This window comes from Ovis aries, chromosome 5 (assembly GCF_016772045.2).
Source record: "Ovis aries strain OAR_USU_Benz2616 breed Rambouillet chromosome 5, ARS-UI_Ramb_v3.0, whole genome shotgun sequence".
Classification (NCBI taxonomy): domain Eukaryota; kingdom Metazoa; phylum Chordata; class Mammalia; order Artiodactyla; family Bovidae; genus Ovis; species Ovis aries.
Window position 1 is genome coordinate 2132774 of NC_056058.1, and position 22766 is coordinate 2155539.

The 22766-nt window shown below is 40.1% G+C and overlaps 1 protein-coding gene and 1 non-coding gene across 4 annotated transcripts; both read right to left on the bottom strand.

Moving 5' to 3' along the window:
• Nucleotides 1-1375: 1375 nt before the first annotated feature.
• Nucleotides 1376-17403, bottom strand: ZNF879 (zinc finger protein 879). 3 transcript variants are annotated; one of them, XM_027969285.2, is made up of 5 exons: nucleotides 17306-17403; nucleotides 16177-16247; nucleotides 13233-13359; nucleotides 12693-12788; nucleotides 1376-3598 (listed from the first exon to the last, which is right to left on the bottom strand). In XM_027969285.2, exons 2-5 carry the CDS (start codon nucleotides 16207-16209, stop codon nucleotides 2145-2147), a joined length of 1710 nt encoding a protein of 569 aa, XP_027825086.1. In that variant the 5' UTR covers nucleotides 16210-16247; nucleotides 17306-17403; the 3' UTR covers nucleotides 1376-2144. The 3 variants fall into 3 exon arrangements, with proteins under 3 accessions (XP_027825086.1, XP_042106808.1, XP_042106809.1); XM_042250875.2 differs by lacking the exon at nucleotides 1376-3598 and adding an exon at nucleotides 5475-6100; XM_042250874.1 differs by lacking the exon at nucleotides 12693-12788.
• Nucleotides 11881-12080, bottom strand: LOC114115113 (U2 spliceosomal RNA). The gene has a single exon (XR_003589601.1). It is a non-coding gene; the product is annotated as a U2 spliceosomal RNA (small nuclear RNA).
• Nucleotides 17404-22766: the final 5363 nt, after the last annotated feature.

Consider the following 22766-nt stretch of genomic DNA (forward strand, 5'->3'; position numbering starts at 1 on the left):
TTTGGGCTCCATCTGCTTATGCTTTGTTTAGGATTTTTACGTGTTGATGGATGATACTGGACTGCAATCTTTCTTGTATTTTCCTTACCTGATTTTGGTACTGGGTTATATTAGAAATCATCAAGCTTACAGATTATCTCCTCTGAAGGATCCTGCTAAAGACATAAACAATGTTACCTGCAAGTTTGATAGGCCTCACCTTAAAAACAGCTAGGCTTCATATTTTGTATGATTTTAATTTTTTGATGATTTTAGGTCACTGATACTTAAGGAATGCTATGGTCTGAATGTTTGTGTCCCCTCAAAATATGTGTTGAAACCCAACCTCAAAGGTGATGTTATTAGGAAGTGGAGCCTGGGAGGTATCTCTCATGAGGCTACCTCCCTCATGAATAGATCAGTGCCCTTAAAAAAAGAGGCCCTGAGAGATCCCTCATCACGAGGACATGGTGAGAAGGCACCAGAAATGAATCAGGAAAGGGATTTTAACCACAACACAACCATGTTGATGCCCTGATCTTAAGACTTCCCAGCCATAACTGTGAGAAATAAATTTCCATTGTTTATAAGCTATCCAGTCTCTGGTATTCTGGTATAGCACTCCAAACTAAGAAGCTCTATCTTTCCTAGGAAAGTTATATACTTCCTAAGAACTTCCCTTAGGTAATCAGATAATTAAAAGAATGTTGTATGAAAACAGACATTGCAAGTAGAATACTAAATGACCCTGAAGAGTTTGCTCCTCACAAGTCTGAAACAATGAGACTGATTAGTCCTAAGAGGCAAAGATGAATTCACTAATTTTTGCTTTACTTAATCTCCACTCCTAACCCTTTTGGAGTTTTTTTTAAAGCACCTTGGCAAATAGAAAAAAACTGCTTTTTCAATGAAATGAGTATTCCAGTTCTTAAGTGCTTGCCTACTCCTGATAAAATTGGCAAAATTAGATGTTACCCTCTGTGAAGCTCAACAATATTAGTATGATTTGTTTTTATCTTGTTCAAATTACTGTTCACATTGTAGAAATGGTTTCTGGGATTAATAACTTGTTAAAGGACACAGTCCATTTTTGGGAGGAAAAAGCATCTGAACTTAGAGCCTCAAGTTTTGTCTAGTGGTCCTCAGAGTGTGAAAGGGAGCAAGCATCACCTGATGGAGGTGAAAGTAAAATATAAGCGTGAAAACTACCTTGTTCATTTGACCTAACAGGAGGACTACCAGAGTTCCATGTGTTCCTGGGTCTTCCTGGTGGCTGGTAACCAGAGAACTCAAGGAAGCAGGCACACAGCCTGGCGGCCAAGAGTCATGCTCCCTATGCTTACACTGCAAGATAATTTTTAACAACTCTCATCAGTAAATTAACTTGCAAAAGCAGTAGTTGTCTAAATTATCTTTAATTCTCAATGTAACACAACATTGGTAATCAATTTATGAGAAAAACAAGTGAAATATCATGTATTTTGTCATTTGAAATAAAGTAACTTTAGATCTGATTCAGAATTTGGAACAAGTGGTCAGGGAGAACACTCCCAGAACTTAAACCAGTTTACAGAGTGATTTTATTTTCAAGTGAATGGCGTAGGCAGCACGGGAGAAATAACTCAAAAGTTTTAACCACTACCAAGTACAAAAGTTGCTTTTAAACTCTTAAAAAAAACAAATTTTACTGACAGTGAGGTAGTTCCAGGTCATCTGTTTAAATTTCATTTCTAATACATTTTTCTTAGTACAACTGGCTTTGAAACTCAAATGCAGTTTCAAAAATATACAATCCTAGACTAATCCAAAGTCTGGATTTTATGGCTGCACTTTTCCATTAATCAACAAGCTTCCCAGTAATGCCTGTGAAAGCGGGTAGCTGTTACCACGTAACACTAGAAAAAAAATAAAATACTAACCCTTTGATTTGATACATATTCTATTTTATAGTCAGTAATAAGTTAAGAATGTATGAAGAAACATTTTATACAAGCTTTCCTAATATTTCTAAGGTTACCTTGCATCATAAGTCTCTGATGATTGGCAAGGTCTAAATCCTGAAGTTTAATGCACAATTAACCACTCCTCATGATTTTCTCCCCAGAATGAATTCTTTGATATTTTGTAAGGAATGAACTTCAGTTGGAAGGTTTTTCCCCATGCATTTAACTTAATAGTTTTTCTCCAGTATGAGTCCTCTGATGATTTGTAAGAGACGAGCTCTGACTGAAAGCTTTCCCACATTCTTTACATTTATAGGGCTTTTCTCCTGTATGAATTCTCATGTGTGTCATAAGGGATGAACTTTGTCTAAAGGCTTTCCCACATACTTTACAATTATATGGTTTCTCTCCAGTATGAATTCTCTGGTGCTGAATGAGTGCTGAGCTTTGGTTGAAAGCTTTTTCACAGTCATTACATTTATAAGGTTTCTCTCCGGTATGAATTTTTCGATGAGTATTAACTGCTGAGTGCGAACTGAAAGCTTTTCCACATTCCTTACAATTATATGGTTTCTCTCCAGTATGGATTCTGTTGTGTATATTAAGCCGTGAAATCCAGGAGAAAGCTTTCCCACATTCATTACATTTGTAGGGTTTTTCTCCAGTGTGAATTCTTTGATGTTGTATAAGAGCTGAGCTTTGGCTAAAGGCTTTCCCACATTCTTTACAGGCATAAGGTTTCTCACCAGTGTGAATTCTCTGATGTATAATAAGGGCTGAGTGGTAACTAAACACCTTTCCACACTCATTACAATTAAAAGGTTTCTCTCCGGTATGAATTCTGTGGTGTCTACTTAGTCGTGATATTGAAGTAAAGGCTTTCCCACACTGACTACATTCATATGGTTTCTCTCCAGTATGAATTCTATGATGCTGAATAAGAGATGAGCACTGGCTAAAGGTTCTCCCACATTCATTACACTTATAGGGCTTTTCTCCAGTATGAATTCGCTGGTGATTATTAAGGGATGAACTACCTTTAAACGTCTTTCCACATTCATTACATTTATAGGGCCTCTCTCCAGTGTGCATTCTCTGATGTCCAATGAGAGATGTAGTGAAACTGAAGGCTTTTCCACATTCACTACATATGTAAGGCTTCTCTCCAGTATGAACTCTCAGGTGCTGAGTTAGAGATGAGCTTTGGCTAAAAGCTTTCCTACATTCCTTACATTTATAGAGCTTCTCTCCAGTATGGATTCTCTGATGTTTACTCAGGGAAGAACTGTGGAGGAAGATTTTCCCGCAGATATTACACTTGTAACACTTACGCACTGTGCTGATTCCCAGCTGTTTAAATAGAATTGAATACTGCTGTGAACAAGGTTTCCTTCCTCTGGAAACAATTCTGGGTTTTCTAATAAGTGATAATTTTAGATCAAGATTTTTCCCAAGGTCAATACCTATAAAGCTCTTGTCCTTCATGCATGTTTTCTTGATGGTAACTAAGACTTCCCTCAAAGCTCTGTTCTCTTTGCTTTGTTGATTCTCTAAGGTTTCCTCGTTTATGTAGATTTTTCCCAACCTAAAGTCAAAAGGACCATCACCTAAGAGTTGATTCATTACGTCCTGATTTTCTTCTTCAGAAACTCTGGTTTCAAACAAGCTCTCCCATCCTAAAATAAATGAAACATGTAAGTCTCTCTTGCACTGAGAATAAAGAAAAATAACATCAAAAAATACAAGGATGGCTAACAAATATATTTATGGAGTCCTTAGAAAAGGTAATGCCAAAAATGTTCAAACTACTGCACAACTGTACTCATTTCACATGCTAGCAAAGAAATGCTCAAAATTCTCCAAGTTAGGCTTCAACAGTACATGAACCAAGAACTTTCAGATATTCAAGCTGGATTTAGAAAAGGCAGAGGAACCAGAGATCAAATTGCCAACATCCACTGGATCATGGAAAAAGCAAGAGAGTTCCAGAAAAACATCTATTTCTGCTTTATTGACTATGCCAAAGCCTTTGACTGTGTGGATCAAAATAAACTGTGGAAAATTCTGAAAGAGATGGGAATCCCAGACCACCTGACCTGCCTCCTGAGAAATTTGTATGCAGGTCAAGAAGCAACAGTTAGAAATGGACATGAAACAACAGACTGGTTCCAAATCGGGAAAGCAGTACGTCAAGGCTGTATATTGTCACCCTGCTTATTTAACTTATATGCAGAGTACATCAAGCAAAATGTTGGGCTGGATGAAGCACAAGCTGGAATCAAGATTGCTGGGAGAAATATCAATAACCTCAGATATGCAGATAACACTACCATTATGCCAGGAAGTGAAGAGGAACTAAAAAGCCTCTTGATGAAAGTGAAAAGAGGTAAGTAATAAAGCTAGCTTAAAACTCAACATTCAAAAAACCAAGATTATGGCATCCAGTCCTATCACTTCATGGCAAACAGATGGGGAAACAACGGAAACAGTGAGAGACTTTAGTTTCTTGGGCTCCAAAATCACTGCAAATGGTGACTGCAGCCATGAAATAAAAAGATGCTTGTTCCTTGGAACAAAAGCTATGACAAACCTAGACAGCATATTAAAAAGCAGATACATCTCTTTGCTGACAAATTCCATCTAGTCAAAGCTATGGTTTTTCCAGTAGTCAGGTACGGATATGAGAGCTGGACCATAAAGAAAGCTGAGTACCAAAAAATTGATGTTTTTGAACTGTGGCGTTGGAGAAGACTCTTGAGAGTCCCTTGCACTGCAAGGAGATCCAACCAGTCCATCCTAAAGGAAATCAGTTCTGAATATTCATTGGAAGGACTGATGCTGAAGCTGAAGCTCCAATACTTTGGTCACCTGATGCGAAGAAATGACTCATTGAAAAAGACCCTGAAGCTGGGAAAGACTGAAGGCAGGAGAAGGGGATGGCATAGGATGAGATGGTTGGATGGCATCACCAACTTGATGGACATGATTTGAGTAAGCTCCAGGAGTTGGTGATGGACAGGAAAACCTGGCATGCTATAGTCCATGGGGTCGCAAAGAGTCGCACATGACTGAGCAACTGAACTGAACTGAGAAAAGGGTGAGAAACAGAAGAGCAAGAGAAAGAAGCAGAATGGAAGATCTACCTGGGTGGGAAAAAGGCTGAAGAAAACTATGTGTGGGTGGGCTGAGGAACTGAGAGGACAGCTCTTCCAGTAAAGGAACCAGGCCTGATCTAGTAACAAAGCAGAGGTCAGCAGGGTACACAGTATATCTGCGTACAGCAGGTTGTATATTATTCAGCTTCATCTTTCAGGTCAGCCACCAGTGCACTCAAGCCAAAACCAAGAGAAAACTGCAGACGGGCTATAAACAAGTGAGAGAAGCACTGCCTCTAAACGTCTCTTTGAAACACAGCCTCAGCTAGTGAAGTTTTGGGACTCCCTGGAGTGCTATAAATAATGTAATACATTTCACTGACAGTATCTACTTAGTATCCACTATGTACCACGCAAGGTCAGGACTCAGGATTATAGAGAACATGCCAGATAAGAGTCACATTTTCACAAGATTTACATTCTAGTAGCCAATATTAACAATGACCAAGTAACCAAATAAAGTACTGGGAGTGATGACAACTGTGAGAAAATAAACAAAAACAAGGTGATGTGTACAACTTGATATTTCAAACTATGGTGAGGAAATAAAATTAAAGATTTAAATAACATAAGAGTTGTCCATGTAAAAACTGGGTAAGAGCAATTACAAAGGCCATAAGGCAGGAAGAAGCTCTGTGTGTTTGCAGAATATAAAGAACTAGTGTGGCCTAAGCAAGAGGGAAACGGGGGAGAGTGCTACAAGAGGAGGAAATGAGATGGGCAGAGGGTCACATCATGCAAGGTCTTGTAAAACATAGGGCAGTATTTGGAATTTCTTCTAAGGATCACTGGGGGTTTGGAGGAACATGATTTTTTTGTTTAAAAAGGAAAACTATGGAGTTGTGTGACAAATGGACTGTAATTGGGGGAAAAGAGGAAAAGAAAACAAAGACAGGTACAGGGCTGCCCATTAGGAGGCTGCGGCAGTCTTCCTGGATGAAGGTTATGGCAGTCTGCACTGGCATGGTAACAGAAGCAGGCACACTGGGGCATTTTAAAAGCAGAGACGACCCGTGTGTTCACCTGTGAATAAGGAGTACAGAATAAGTGAGAGGACTCAACAATAATGTCTGGCTTTTGGCTTGGGGTTTCCCTGGTGGCTCAGATGGTAAAGACTCTGCCTGCAATGCAAGAGACTCGGGTTCAATCCCTGGGTCAGAAAGATCCCCTGGAGAGGGAAAGGGCTACCCACTCCACTATTCTTGCCTGGAGGATTCCATTAACAGAAGAGGCTGGTGGGCTACAGTCCAAGGGGTAACAAAGAGTCAAACACAACTGAGCAACTAACACTCTGGCTTGGGGAATCCAATGGAGATGTGGGCCATACTGTGATACAGGGAACACTGGGAGAGTACATTTTTGAAAATGATTTTGTCTACCATTTTTATCACTTAGAATACTATTCAAGAATGGGCTTACTGATTCAAAAGTAATGAATGTATTTTATAATAGAGCTTTAATATTCTTAACTAAAAAGGAAATGTATAATCATTGTAAGAAAAATTAAGAAATTCCAGAAAACTATTAAAACGAAAATGTAGTTCACCCATAAACATATCATGCAAATAAAATCAATCACTGCTAAACGTGGAATTTAGCTCACCAGAATTTTTCTATATATAAAGAAAACACTTTTACTTAAAAAATTAAAGTGGGTTGAAACTAACCTCCCTGTACCATTTCACTTAAAAAAAATTATTGTGTGGTACATATATATAATACAATATTACTCAGCCATTAAAAAGAATGAAATCATGCCATTTGCAGCAATGTGGACAGATCTGCAGTGTCATACTGAGTGAAGTTAAGTCAGAGAAAGAAATATCATATGACATCCCTTATATGTGGGATCTAAAAAGAAATGGTACAAATCAATTTACATACAAAACATAGAGACTTACAGACTTAGAAAAAGGAACTTACGGTTGCCAGTGGGAAGGGATAGTCAGGGACTTTGGGAAGGTCACATGCACACTGCTATATTCAAAATGAACATTCAGCAAGGACCTATAGTACATGGAACTCTGTTTAACGCTGTGTGCCAGCCTGGATGGGAGAGGAGTTTTGGGGAGAATGGATACATGTATATGTATGGCTGAGTCCCTTCACTGTTCAGCTGAAACTACCGCAACGTTGTTAATTGGTTATATACCAATACAAAATAAAAACTTTAAAGTTTGGGGATAAAAATCATGAACATCTCTCCATGTGAATGACAGCAGACTGATATCATTTTGATGGCTACAGAATATTCCAGTACATGAATGAGTATGTCATGTTTAATAAATCCCCTTCTAAGTCATTTAACTTTCTTTACTTTGAGTAATGCCTCATGTTAAAGCAAACATTCCTTTACACTATCTTTGCAGCTATGCACAATTATGGAATTATTTTCTTAAGAAAAATTCTTAAACCTGGGATTTATGTGAATAAAGCCAGAAATACTTCAATCAAAATCCCACTGAAGATACTGCTTACTGCTCAGAACAGTAGGAAAACACTGAATGTGTATTTCTTAACCTTTTGTAATAGTCCCTATTAAAGGGAAAAATTATATTGCTTTACTTTGAATGTCTTTGATTTATAATGAAGCTGAGTAGTTTTTCAATAAATCTTTTTAATCATAATTCTTGCCTTGAGAACCCCATGAACAATATGAAAAGGCAAAAAGATAAGACACTGAAAGAGGAACTCCCAAGGTTGGTAGGTGCTCAGTATGCTACTGGAGATCAGTGGAGAAATAACTCCAGAAAGAATGCAGGGATGGAGCCAAAGCATAAACAAATCCAACTGTGGATGTGACTGGTGATAGAAGCAAGGTCTGATGCTGTAAAGAGCAATATTGCACAGGAAACTGGAATGTTAGGTCCATGAATCAAGGTAAATTGGAAGTGGTCAAACAGGAGATGGCAAGAGAAAATGTCAACATTCTAGGAATCAGTGAACTAAGATGGACTGGAATCAGTGGATTTAACTCAGGAGACCATTATATCTATTACTGTGGGTGGGAATCCCTTAGAAAAAAATGGAGTAGCCATCATAGTCAACAAGAGTCCGAAATGCAGTATTTGGATGCAATCTCAAAAATGACAGAATGATCTCTGTTCGTTTCCAAGGCAAACCATTAAATATCATGGTAATCCAAGTCTATAACCCCGACCAGTAACGCTGAAGAAGCTGAACGGTTCTATGAAAACCTACAAGACCTTTCAGAACTAACACCCAAAAAGATGTCCTTTTCATTACAGGGAACTGGAATGCAAAAGTAGGAAGTCAAGAAACACCTGGACTAACAGGCAAATTTGGCCTTGGAGTACAGAATGAAGCAGGGCAAAGGCTAATAGAGTTTTGCCAAGAGAACGCACTGGTCATAGCAAACACCCTCTTCCAACAACACAAGAGAAGACTCTACACATGGACATCAGCAGACGGTCAACACCAAAATCAGACTGATAATATTCTTTGCAGCCAAAGATGGAGAAGCTCTATACAGTCAGCAAAAACAAGACCACGAGCTGACTGGCTCAGATCATGAACTCCTTATTGCCAAATTCAGACTTAAATTGAAGAAAGTAGGCAAAACCAATTAGACCATTCAGGTATGATCTAAATCAAATCCCTTATGATTATACAGTGGAAGTGAGAAATAGATTTAAGGGACTAGATCTGACAGAGTGCCTGATGAACTATGGGTGCAGCTTCATGACATTGTACAGGAGACAGGAATCAAGACCATCCCCAAGAAAAAAAAATGCAAAAAACCAAAATGGCTATCTGAGAAGGCCTTACAAATAGCTGTGAAAAGAAGAGAAGTGAAAAAAGCAAAGGAGAAAAGGAAAGATATAAGCATCTGAATGCAGAGTTCCAAAGAATAGCAAGGAGAGATAAGAAAGCCTTCCTCAGCAATCAATGCAAAGAAATAGAGGAAAACAACAGAATGCAAAACACTAGAGATCTCTTCAGGAAAATTACAGATACAAGGGAACATTTCAAGCAAAGATGGGATCGATAAAGGACAGAAATGGTATGGACCTAACAGAAGCAGAAGATATTATGAAGAGGTGGCAAGAATACACAGAAGAACTGTACAAAAAAGAACTTCAAGACCAAGATAATCACAATGGTGTGATCACTCACCTAGAGCCAGACATCCTGGAATGTGAAGTCAAGTGGGCCTTAGAAAGCATCACTACAAACAAAGCTAGTGGAGGTGATGGAATTCCAGTTGAGCTATTTCAAATCCTGAAAGATGATGCTGTGAAAGTGCTGCACTCAATATGCCAGCAAGTTTGGAAAACTCAGCAGTGGCCACAGGACTGGAAAAGGTCAGTTTTCATTCCAATCCCAAAGAAAGGCAATGCCACAGAATGCTCAAACTACTGCACGATTGCACTCATCTCACATGCTAGCAAAGTGATGCTCAAAATTCTCCAAGCCAGGCTTCAGCAGTATGTGAACTGTGAACTTCCAGATGTTCAAACTGGTTTTAGAAAAGGCAGAGGAACCAGAGATCAAATTGCCAACATCCGCTGGATCATGGAAAAAGCAAGAGAGTTCCAGAAAAACATCTATTTCTGCTTTCTTGACTATGCCAAAGCCTTTGACTGTGTGGATCAAAATAAACTGTGGACAATTCTGAAAGAGATGGGAATACAGACCACCTGACCTGCCTCTTGAGAAATCTGTATGCAGGTCAGGAAGCAACAGTTAGAACTGGACATGGAACAACGGACTGGTTCCAAATAGGAAAAGGAATACGTTGAGGCTGTATACTGTCACCCTGCTTAACTTATGTGCAGAGTGCATCATGAGAAACCCTGGGCTGGAGGAAGCACAAGCTGGAATCAAGATTGCTGGGGGAAATATCAATAACCTCAGATAAGCAGATGATACCAGGTGTATGGCAGAAAGCAAAGAACTGAAGAGCTTCTTGATGAAAGTGAAAGTGGAGAGTGAAAAAGTTGGCTTAAAGCTCAACATTCAGAAAACAGATCATGGCATCCAGTCTCATCACTTCATGGCAAACAGATGGGGAAACAGTGGCTGACTTAATTTTGGGGGGCTCTAAAATCACTGCAGATGGTGATTGCAGCCAGGAAATTAAAAGACGCTTACTTCTTGGAAGGAAAGTTACGACCAAACCAGACAGCATATTAGAAAGCAGAGACATTACTTTGTCAACAAAGGTTCGTCTAGTCAAGGCTATGGTTTTTCCAGTGGTCATGTATGGATGTGAGAGTTGGACTATACAGAAAGCTGAGCGCAGAAGAACTGAAGCTTTTGAACTGTGGTGTTGGAGAAGACTCTTGAGAGTCCCTTGCACTGCAAGGAGATCCAACCAGTCCATCCTAAAGGAGATCAGTCCTAGGTTTTCATTGGAAGGGTTGATGTTGAAGCTGAAACTCCAATACTTTGGCCACCTGATACGAATAGCTGACTCATTGGAAAAGACCTTGATGCTGGGAAAGATGGAGGGCAGGAAGAGAAGGGGACAACAGAGGATGAGATAGTTGGATGGCATCATCGACTCAATGGACATGAGTTTGTGTAAACTCCAGGAGCTGGTGATGGACAGGGAGGCCTGGCGTCCTGTGGTTCATGGAGTCGCAGAGTCAGACACAACTGAGCAACTGAACTGACTGACGTGTGCCTTTGTGCTATAATTATTTGGAACTTTCCCCCTTCTTATTCCATAGCCATAACAGCAATGATAACAATAGCGAAAAATGGGAAACTAAAATTTCCAAAAGGAAGACTGTTTAATAAAATATGGCTTAACAATATAGTAGAGTTATTTCAATGAGGTAGACCTGTATTCAGTGATGGCTAAATAATTAAACATTTATAATTAAAAAACAAGCTCAAGAACAATATGTACAATCAATCTGTTTCTCTGTGTGTGTGTCTTTCTCATATACAAACACACTCAAATATTTATAGTTTGAAGGAATAGTAAAATATTAACAATGACTCAGTATGGTTGGTAAAATTTCAAATCAATCTTTTGTTTTTCTGTTTCTCGCTTTTTAATACCATGCACACCTCAAATAAATTAAAAATAATTAATTTTTTAAATCTTACAAAAGAATATAGTCAACTTGAAATTAGTAATTTATTTGCCAATCAGAAAGCTCACAACCAAATTTGAAACTCATCCAACAGATATATTTATTTCTGAGAGCTGTGATTGAATTTGTTTCATATTGTTATTCTTACAGTCATGCACCTCCAACTGTCCATGGCAGAATATGGCAGAATAATTGTCAGCATGTGGGTAGAGACAAAATTACTGAAATGAAAAAAAGACTTCGGTCTTCAAAGCAGTGGGCCCCATGAATGCTGAATAATATTAAAAACAAAAAAATCCCAAACTTCCTGGATAGAGCTTAATGAAACTTGTGAATTTCAAAGATAAAAAGGATATAAAAAAATTAAAAAGGAGAAAAAGAGTTTTCTAAACGGAAACAGAGGTGGTGGGGGAAAGAGAGGGTTATAGTCAACAATACTCAGTGCCCCAAAACAGTGGAACAAAGGTTGAACAATTTCTAGGAAATAAAAACTGATGCCAGAATTCTAGATACAAAACATAATTCCCACAGGAGAGGGGAAAGAATTGATATTAGACATGTACAAATACAGTATACATGAACCTTTCTGAAACATTAGTCAGGAAGTACTCTAGTCAAACCAAAGGCAAAAATCTCAAGACAGCACTCATAAATAGAAACACAAGACTGAACAGACACAGAAAGCCTACCTTTTGCCATCAGGATAAATAAATTCCAGACAAGGAGCAAAACTCAAAAGAGTGAGTCATCCTCCGGTGTCAGAAACAAAGACAAAATTTAAAATGCACCAGGAACCAAGCCCTTATGATTCAGCAACCCACAGGGATTTTAGAGATTGAGAGATACATTTCAGCAGCCAGGGTCTGGAACATACTATTTTAAACTGTTAAGAACAGATACTACACTTGATCTTAGCCAAAAGGCCGAGAAGTGATGGAACATGTTATTTTAAAATTGTTTCACACCAAAAGAATGAGGAGAAAGCTGTGTTTAATATCTGCAAACCTTCTGCCTAAATTCAATAACTGTTACCATTTTGCTAACCTTGCTGTCTCTCTCTTGCATAGTACATAAATATACACGCATCATTTTGGTGTTTTAGCTAAACCATGTGTAAAAAGTTGCAGATAAGTCAAAGCAAAGACCCAAGATGGGACAATGAGGAAACCAGTAGTGATAAAAGGTTTGTTCAAATCGTAGAAAGAAAATAATTTAAGAAAATAATCAATCCAGTAAAAGAAAAAAGGGAGAAGATATGAATCACAAACCTTTACACATTACATGCTCTGCATTCAAATTACAAAGGACATATGACAAAGTACAACTCATACTGGAAGAATTCAACTCTCCCTCTGAACCTGCTATACAAAGTACTCAGAAAGGTCGAGTGAGGATACGCCCTTCCCAGCATCTCCCACCTATCCTGACACATCAAGGAGGGGCTTGGTCAGTATTTCCAAAGAATGGTCAGTATCTCCTCTTTACTGATCAGCAAAGCCCAAGCAGCTCAGAAATGCTATGCCCATTTCCCAATTACTGTCACTCACCTAGATATGTGCTTTGAGAAACTCCATTTTCCACCATCCAGGGGTCTTCCCCTTGTTCTAACTGGAGGATAACTTTTGGTTTGGAAAACAGAATCCCTGTTCATGAGCAAGAAAGAGAATGAATCCATGGTGCAGACATGAGTGGCCAGTCACTCACTCAGATCCAGCCCCAGAGTCTGGGGCAAAGGGACAGTTGAGAGTAAATAGATTTGTTCTGAGAAGGGCTTAAAACCGGGCTCCCAGAGGAGGTCCAGGAGGTGGTCTCGGGAAGAAAGTTAGGGCTCTGGTTGTACATTTCCTCTAAGCTGGAACCTCTTGTGAGATCCAGAGGGACAGAGTCCAGGGGGCAGAAGACAGGAAAAGTACAGAAAGGATGCCCATCACCAACTCTATCAAGCTGACACTTGTCCCTGCAGCTGAGGGCAACAGCAACCACTGCTTTCTGAGTCCACCTGTGGGCTGTGTCTGGCCATGCCCTCCTCGGAGAGGGCACCAAGGTGCTCCCCCAGCAGATTCTACATCACAAGGAAATGTCCTTACCCAGAGAGAACAGGGTGCTGTAGTTCTCCAGCATCACCTCCTGGTACAAGGTTCTCTGCGCAGAGTCTAGGCACAGCCACTCGTCCCGGCTGAAGAACACAGCCACATCCCTGAATGTCACAGACACCTGTAACAGAAACCCATTCCTGCTCACCCAGGACCATACCCCCAGCGGGATGACTGAGCAGCAACCCTGTCACCATTCTAGGTTCTGAGCAATTTCAAGCTGAATACTTCCTGACCACCCCTTCTTTACTAAGCACACACATCTCTGTCACCTACCTACCATCAGTGAAGCACTGTGCTCCCAGCGAAATGAAATTCAGCAGCCAGACAAGGTAAAACACTTGAAGTCGTGGAATAAAATCACAATGATGGAAACACAGAACTCTAGGCATAGAAGGGTACAATCACCTAGACCAAACTCATTTTACAGGTGAGACATGAGAACTGGGTTTTAGAAGGAGCCTCCAGTACACTCACTCAGGGAGCAACAGGTGTGCTTGGCTGTGGTCACCTTGGGCCATCTCTGTCTCGGATGAAAGGATGCTGCCAGTCACAGTGAAGGAGGCTTTGAGAAGGCCCCAGCCATGGCTTTCCCAGAAGCAGGCCCAGCATGGTGGGCTGCACAATCTTTGAAGAGCCAAGGGACAAGGCTGCAGTTGGGACTCTCTCCCCATCCCGGAAGCCTTTGTTCTATTTCTCTCCGAAACCAAGCAGGAGCCCTGAGGGGCCCTCCTACATACATAAAGCCTTTCCATGTTCTCCATGTCTTGTTTGTAGGAAAAGGGCTTCAACCTCCTAGACCTTCCTGAATACCAAGGGGCATATTCAAACAGTCACTAATGAGGGGATTTGAGGGAATGCAGAAACAAGGGCCAGCAGTCAGGAAACAACAGTGCAGCCAAAAAGCAGGGTCCCGGTTCCTACTCAAGGGACATACATAAGAACATTCCTTTGAGTTCTTCTGCAGGAACTAAGGCCGCCACCCAGGTAGAGGATGGTTACTCAAGGCTGAGCACAACAGTGCTGGAACACTGCCCTGTTACCTCACTATCAACCAGTCAGAAGAAATTTACAGTCTGCAGCCCTTATCCCAAATTTTGCCTAAAAAACCTTTTCCCTGAAAACCATCAGGGAGTTGAGTTTTTTGCATTAAAGCGATCTGTTCTTCTTGCTTGGCCCTACAATAAATCTTCCCCACTCCCAACTCTGATGTTTTGGTTTGTTTGGCCTCACGGTACATCAGATACCTGACTGTGGCTTTGGGAACATCTCCTGCTTCAGTGCATCACAAGTCGCCTGTTTTAAACTGGTGGTCCCTTTCTTTTATTATTAAGAATCTTTTTTTTTTCTTTAAGCAAATTAGGAATGATCAATAAGCAAAAGAAAAAGGAATGTTGGACTTTCCTGGTAGTCCAGCAGTTAAGACTCTCTGCTCCCACTGCAGAGGGCATGGGTTCCATCCCTGGTCAGGGAACTAAGATCCTGCATGCCACATGGTACAGACAAAAAAAATAAGAAGGAACATTAATCTAACTTCCTACCATCAAAAACAAGGTTTGTTAACTTCTTGTTGTGTGTTCTTTCAGACTTTTTACATGATAACATGGCTCTAAATTTAAATAAAAATGTTACCCAGATAACTTTACCCCACTCGACACTTTTTATTTGCTGCCACGTAGCTCACTGTATAGATTACTTATAGATTATCAGACGGTTTACTTAACTAATCTACCGGTGGGTATTTAGGTTATTTCCATTTTTATAACCCTAAAAATACTGGATTGAGTGTCCCTGTACATCACAAAAAAGCTTATTTTCTTAGGACACATTTCTAGAGGTAAAAATACTTCCACACTTTATCCCTAAAGTCGAGAAAGGTGGTCACAAGGCCGGGGTGTTCTTTGATTTGGTAAGGGCAAAGGCAAATTAAAAATAAAAGGCTGTTAGAAATAAGTGAGAAGACTCCAACCCCATCCTTTATTTTCTTTCCGAATTGCCCTTACCAAATGTATGTAAGTCTTTTTAATGGCTAAATAAGTCTCACAATTCAGGACAGTTTCCTCAAACACCTGGTAACCATTTCTTTGAATGTGCCAACGTCACCACTTCCTAGGAGGAGATGGGCCTAACTTGTCACCCGACAAATTTCCAAACTGCAAAACTGGGTTATGCACTTAGCTATATATAAGTGAGCTTTCTGTCTCTGCAATCTCTTTAGTGGATTGCCAGTGATACACAATACATTCTGGTGTAATGTTTACTCAATAATAATAGTGTTTTCTTTCTCTTCTACTGATGTGGAAACGTTTTCTGGATTGGAAAGAGATTATACTTTTAATTATTGTTCCCCAACTGAAAGGGCAAAGAAGGGAAGAAATCACTGTGAACCAGATGCTTCTCACCTCAGGAAGTCTCACTTCCCTGAATCTGTTCCCTCCTCTAAACCACAGCCCAAATTGTAACTTCTTTTCCTTTCAACATCTGTATAAGCCTAATACCGCTCATATGTATAAAACTGCGCATTAGTAGGAAGCATCTCTGACCACTAGGTCTTCTTTCTAGGATCTTCTTAGAAAATCACCCAGACCCTTATCAGGTATTACTGTAGTAGATTAATTCTCAGTTGATTTCCTAGATTTGACTCCCCTATGTCTTTGCCCTCCAGGGCAAAACAAACCTGGATCCTTCACAAAGCTCTGGGCATGGCACTGGCATGGGGCCTGTGGGCTCATTCATTTCCAAGTCAATAAGCACTAACTGGTTAAGTGGAAAATTCACAAAGAGGCTGGCCCTGCAGCAAGGGATATACCGTCTCTTTGGAGTTCCTCAATTCTGGTCCCTCAGTGGGCTTCATTACCTAGAAGAGCTCAACAATAGATAACGCATGTTTCCAACCTCTGAACCCAGCAGGCAGTTCAAGAAAGAAACCTTCACTCACCAGAGCCTGGGCTGGCAGCAACCTTGTGGCCATTTCTCCCTCCCTCTTGCTGCTCCTTTTAGAGAGGGTGCCTAAAAGGGAGAAAGAAACTGTGAGGTCTTTCTATTCTATCTGCACTCCCCTCCTCATTAGGGTTAGACCAGGTTAAGAAGTCTCCATAGGCTGAGCACCCTGTAGAAACCAAAGGAAACCTGGAAGCCCATTTGTGAGTTGGAGGGGACCTGTGCTTGACCACCAAAACCAGGAGTGCACAGTCAGCAGACTTCCAGTCACTGAGCCTGCAACCTTTCAGCCAATGATCTATGAATAAAGATAAATGAAACGAAGGTATTAGAACCACCTGATACAAACACTGTAAACAGCAGTCACACCAGGCTCACAGAGACGTTAAACTAATACGAAATGACAAATATTCTTCACACCTGCATTTACGTATTCTGAGCTATAGTAATTAGGATAATACTAATTCTGCAAATGTCATTTTAAGAATTGGTGTCCTTTTCAGAAAGAGCTAACCAAAACTTAGTCCTCTTCTCTTCCTCTTGGACGTTGTGTTTCCTTTGTGAAGAAAGTTACCAAACATCCTTAACTGTATAAGGAAACGTTACCGATCCACCTTCCATAAACCCTCCTAAAAGTACAAGACTCAGAAAAAATACCTTCGTTGGCTAGAAATGAATTTAAAATTTAGAGAAAAGCGACGTAACTTAGCAAGCGGACAAGATCAAACACAAAAGGAAACAGTTAAGTCACTTAGGATTCACCCTAGAAGAACAATGCCAAACTAAAAGGTTGGCAAAAGGGATAAACATTAAGTTTCAACTGTAGGGGGAAAATACCAACAAACGGTAATAGCTGAAAACCGCCTCAGGGCTCACGAATCCCGAAATGAGACACAGCTCCCTGCAATCTCTTCTCGAGGGACACCCTTCTGGGAGCCTGGCCCAGACAGCCGCGCCGTCCGTCGAGGGGCCTTGCCGGGGCAACGCCCCCTCCTCCGGCCACGTTCACCTGCCAAGGCCGCCCGGGCTTGGACGCCCGAAGCTGGGACTCGCCGCGGCTGACCCTCTGTCCGCTCCCTGCTGCAGGAGCCTAACACCCCGGGCCCACTCTCAAAGGCAGTCTGTACCTGTGCTCGCCGGGACGTGGGAAGCGGCGGACCCTACAGAGGGTAAGAGGAGCACCTAGTGCAGGAGACTCGGCGTCGCCGCCGCCAGGCCGCCGGACAAAACTGCGCGTGCGTGCAGGAGAACCCTAGCGCTTTTCCTTTCGAACTATACTTCCCAGACATCTCCACGGCATGGCCCGCTACGGGGTCCGAGAAGGTCCAAGGAAGGGCAAGCTAGAGAAAGCGGTCTTGCAGAAGCCAGAGGCTGAAGCCTCTGCTGTAACCACGTGTCGTTTCGTGCACCCGTTTTATTCAAAATTATGATTTCAATGATAATAAGTGGAAAAAGTGAGCATGTAGTAGAAAATGTGGAAGCTTGCTGCTGCTTTTTCTTGGTTATTGAGAAAACTGTTAGTATCTATTTAACAAATTTTTTAATTCTAAATTTTGTAACCTATAATAAAAATATATATATATATATTTTTTAACTGACACATTGGGTAAAAACAAAAACATAGACCTAGTATTGCCCTTTTCATGACATTCATTACTTCTTTTAAAAGGGTTCCTTTAAATTGTCAAGCTTGTTTTCCAGTATTGAGAGTAGCCCCCTTCTTTGCCACTGCATCCTTATTGTCTGGCACTGTAAATAATACAATTCTATAAATATCAAGTGAATGCTTTTTTAAATAGCCACCATTAAAGTTTACAAAACCAGGCCTAAAACCAAAGGACACCTTAAGGTAGAGAATAAAGAGATTAATTATTATATACCAGGAAAATAATATGAGAAAGAGATCTGGGATCGCAGTGTTACTAAGATCATTTCAAAGCAAAAATAGTCAAATGCAACAGTACACATTGCTAACCTTAGGGAATTGCAAATCAAAACCACAGTGAGCTAGCACTTTACCCATTAGGATAGCTGCTATCAAAACAAAAACAAGAAAAAAATAATTCAGAAAGCAACTTGCATTGGTGAGGACTTGTTGAAATTGAATCCTTGTGAACTGCTGCTGAGAATGTAAAATGCGGCAGCTGTTACCGAGTCCAAGTTTGGTCTGCTCGCCTCACCGTAGGCCAACGAATCTGAGCGTCAAGGTGTTGTTGAGGCAAGGAGGACTTTAATCGGGGGAACAGCAGACCAAGAAGATGGCAGGCTAGCGCCTCAAAATAATCATCTTATTGGGGTCTGGATGCCAGGCTGTTTTATAGATCAGAGAGAAAGAAGCAATGAGGAACTAAAGTCAAAAGGCAGACTAGAGAAAGAGATGGAATGGGGAAGCAAAGTGAAAGGGTCTTCAGTCTTGCAAAACATCTCCAAGGGAATGTCCAGCCGTCAGAAGTGGTGTGTTAATCTCTTCTATTCACAGGTGGGCAGGGACAAACTGATCTCTCCACCAGTGGAACAAAGACACTTACTTTAATCACACAGAGGGGCAGTGTGCTCCAGGCAAGCCACTGAGTATGATTATAATAATTAAAGCAATGAAAAGTGAGTCAAGGAAACAGTTTCCAACATGGAGTCAAAATTGGCTTCCTCCCTGCAACGCAGCTGCTGTGGAAATAGTATGGTGGTTCCTCAGTATTAAAAATAGAATTACCATATAATCCAGCAATTCCACTTCTAAGTATATTCCCCAAAGAACTGAAACCAAGGACTCAAGCAGGTTATACACTACTGTTCACAGGAGTGTTATTCAGAATAGTGAAAAACTAGGAAGAACTCAAGTGTCAGTGAACTGGTAAGTGGGTAAACAAAAAGTGGTCTATCCATACAATGAAATATTCAGCCATAAAAAGGAAGGAATATCTGATATATGCTACAATATGGGTGAATCTTGAAGACATGAAAAGTAAAATAAGGCAAACTCAAAAAGACAAATATTATATAATTCCACCCATACGAGATGTCTACAATAGTCAGATTCATAGATGGAAAGTAGAATACTGGTTACCAGGAACTAAGGGAAGGAGGAAATGAGGATTTATTGTTTACTGGGTTTGGACTTCAGATTGGGATAATGAAAAATTTCTGGTGGTGATGATGGCACAACAGTGAAAATATACTTAATGCTACTGAGGCGTACACTTAAAAAAATGGTGGAACTGGTAAATTGTATATTATGGATATTTTACCACAATAAAAGTAAAAATTTAAAATAAAATAATTATGAACCATTATTGGCAAGAAGCATTGAAATGTACATATTCTTCATATTCTTTAAAATAAAAACACTTCCATATATAATTTTTAAAGTAATAAAATCCACACAGGTCTAGGAAAATGCCATCGGAGTACCAGAAGTTGAAAATCTTGGAAGGTGTGCAGCAGATATGTGCCCTGAGAGCCAAAGACTATCCGACAGAAAGAGTCAGAAGAAAATAGAAAATAAAGGGAAAGAAATAATTCCGAATAGGTTACATGTAGCGATATAGCAGAAAACATATTCAGACTGAAGAAAGCCTGGGTCTTTCTTCAGATTAAATAGAATATAAAGTGCTGAGCATGACTGGTGGGGGGCCAGGAGGGTGGGGAAAAGGAGGAGGAAATACATCCTGGAGAAAATTTCAGAACTCTAAAATCTTAAAAGCAACCAGGTTATTAAAAAAAAAACACACAAGATATCTTGTATATTACTTGTACAATAATAGAAGACAGGACTGCTCAAATTGGTTTAAATGTAAAGGCATTTAAGGGCTCCCAAGGTGGTGCTACTGGTAAAGAACTTGCCCACGAATACAGGAGCATTGTATTGCCAGCCAATGCAGGAGGCTTGAGTTTAATCTCTGGGTTGGGAAGATCCCTTGGAGGAGGGTTCAGCAATCCATTCCAGATTTCTTGCCTGGAGAATTCCATGGGCAGAGGAGTCTGGTGGGCTACCGTCCATAGGGTTGCACAGGGTCTGACACGACTGAAGCAACTTAATACGCATGTCAAGGCACAACGCGAAATCTTGGGCCACACTGTTGTTCAGTCACTGAGTCGTGTCGGACTCCTTGTGACCCCATGGACTGCAGCACACCAGGCTCCCCTGTCCTTCACTGTCTCCCAGAGTTTACTCAAGTTCGTGTCCCTTGAGTCAGTGATACTATCTAACCATTTCATGCTCTGCTGTTTGCCTTCAGTCTTTTTCAGCATCAGGGTCTTTTCCAATCAGTTATCTCTTCACATCAGCTGGCCTAAGTATTGGAGTGCCAACTTCAGCATCAGTCCCTCCAATGAATATTGAGGTTTGATTTCCTTTAGGATGGACTTTCCTTTAGGACTGATCTCCTTGAGGTGCAAGGAACTCTCAAGAGTTTTCTCTAGCACCACAATTCAAAAGCATCAGTTCTTTGGGACTCAGCTTTCTTTATGGACCAAGTCTCACATATGCACGTGACTACTGAAAAACCATAGCTTTGACTATATGGATCTTTATCAGCAAAGTGATGTCTCTGCTTTTTAATAGGCTGTTTAGGTTTGTCATAGTTTTCCTTCCAAGGAGCAAGCATCTTTTAATTTCATGGCTACAGTCATCATCTGCAGTGATTTTGGAGCCCCCCAAAATAAAATCTGTCACTGCTTCTACTTTTTCCCAGTCTACTTGCCAGGAAGTGATGGGACTGATTCCATGATCTTAGTTTTTGAATGTTGAGTTTTAAGCCAGCTTTTTCACTCTCCTCTTTCACCCTCATTAAGAGGCTCTTTAGTTCCTCTTCACTTTCTGCCATTAGAGTGGAATCATCTGCATATATGAGGCTGTTAATATTTCTCCTGGTAATCTTGATTCCAGCTTGTGATTCATCCAAGCCAGCATTTCACAAGTACGCTGCATATAAGTTAAATAAGCAGGGTGACAATATACTGCCTTCTTGTACTCGTCTCTCAATTTTGAACCAGCTTGTTGCTCCTTGTCTGGTTCTAACTGTTGCTTCTTAACCTGCATACAGGTTTCTCAGAAACAGGTAAGGTGGTCTGGTATTCCCATCTCTTTAAGAATATCCCACAGTTTGCTGTGATCCACACAAAGGCTTTCTTGTAGTCAACAAAACAGAAGTAGATGTTTTTCTGAAATTCTCTTGCTTTTTCTATGATCCAATGAGATGCTGGCAATTTTATCTCTGGTTCTTCTGCCCTTTCTAAATCCAGCTTGTACATCTGGAAGTTCTCAGTTCATGTACTGCTGAAGTCTAACTTGGATTTTGAGTATAATCTTACTAGTATGTGGTCCAGACTACAGCTCAGCAGAATCAATGGTTCAGTAAGGTCATCAAAAAAATCAGGTTTCTATCTTCTGTTCACTCTGCTCCTCAGGAGCTGGTTGGACTATGGACATGGACACAAAATCAGGCTTCTGGTTCTGTTGGGAAATAGGAAGAGGAGAAGGGATGTATATTGGGTAGACAAGAATGTCCATACCATTCAGACTTTCACCAGGAGCACTGGGTTCTAGAAAACAGTGTCGAAAAATATCCTCAGATTTCCAAAGTAAAATAATTTATAACTTAAAATTCTATGACTCATAACTTAGTAATTCAGGTGTGAGTAAAGCAAAGGTATTTGGGAGCTAAAGGTGTAATAGAGAAGAACAAATCTGACCGTATATTAGACTTGTTCCTTTTTGCTTCAACGTTTGTGCTCTGTCACCTGTGCTTAGTCATGCTGGTTCTAAACCTTTTGTAAAATAATGTTACCTATAGTCTCAAACATACAGGACAGCCTATTCTCAAGGCCCTGGCTTTTAAGAGTACATTCATATAGAGATTAAAAAGCACATAACAGGGAATAACATTTATCTTGTTGAAGCTGGAAGAACAAAGATTTTCCACACCAAGAAGCTGGCAACAACTAATATGCCCCTCCTTCACCTTGCTTTTAAAAGTGTTTTGCTGAAACCCTTCCAAGAGTTCAGAGTTTGGCGGTCATGAGCTACGCATCTCCTTAATATGGCCCTACTATAACATTTCTCTACTCCAAACTCTGACTTTTCTGTTTGTTTGGTACACAAACTTGTATTGGGTAGCAAAAGTATTTATGTAGATTATAGTTACTATAATATCTCTGGTGGGATTAGTTATGAATTTAATTCACTAGAAAATCAAAGAAAGTAAACTTTTTATGGATTATAAGGAAATGAAGCAAGTAAATTAATCAGTAAAATCTCTGAGTCAGAATAGCACTTGAAGGATAATGTGAAGGTCATTAATCATAGATCAAAACCCAAAATGATTACAAAAGAGAATGGTAAAGAGAATATAGTAACAGACTACTGTTCCTGTTTATTCAGGGGAGTGATAGATAATTTCAGATGTAAGTTTTTACAAATCTTTTAATGTGTATGTTAAATATTTAATAAAACCAATTAGGAAAATAGAAATACAGTATATGAATGTCTAACCAGTTGCTGAGTGATCTTTTTTTTTGCAGATTCAAATCTTATTTATTTTCATAATTGTTATTGGAGTATACTTGATTTCCAATGTGTTAGTTTCAGGT

What these genes read in the sequence shown, in the direction of transcription:
- ZNF879 (XM_027969285.2), bottom strand. Translation starts at nt 16,209, where the DNA reads ATGGCCACAAGGTTGCTGCCAGCCCAGGCTCTG. An exon ending in TGCTGCCAGCCCAGGCTCTG is followed by an intron (nt 13,360 to 16,176) that starts GTGAGTGAAGGT and finishes TTTCTGTTACAG; the next exon opens with GTGTCTGTGACATTCAGGGA. An exon ending in CAGCACCCTGTTCTCTCTGG is followed by an intron (nt 12,789 to 13,232) that starts GTAAGGACATTT and finishes GCTCATGAACAG; the next exon opens with GGATTCTGTTTTCCAAACCA.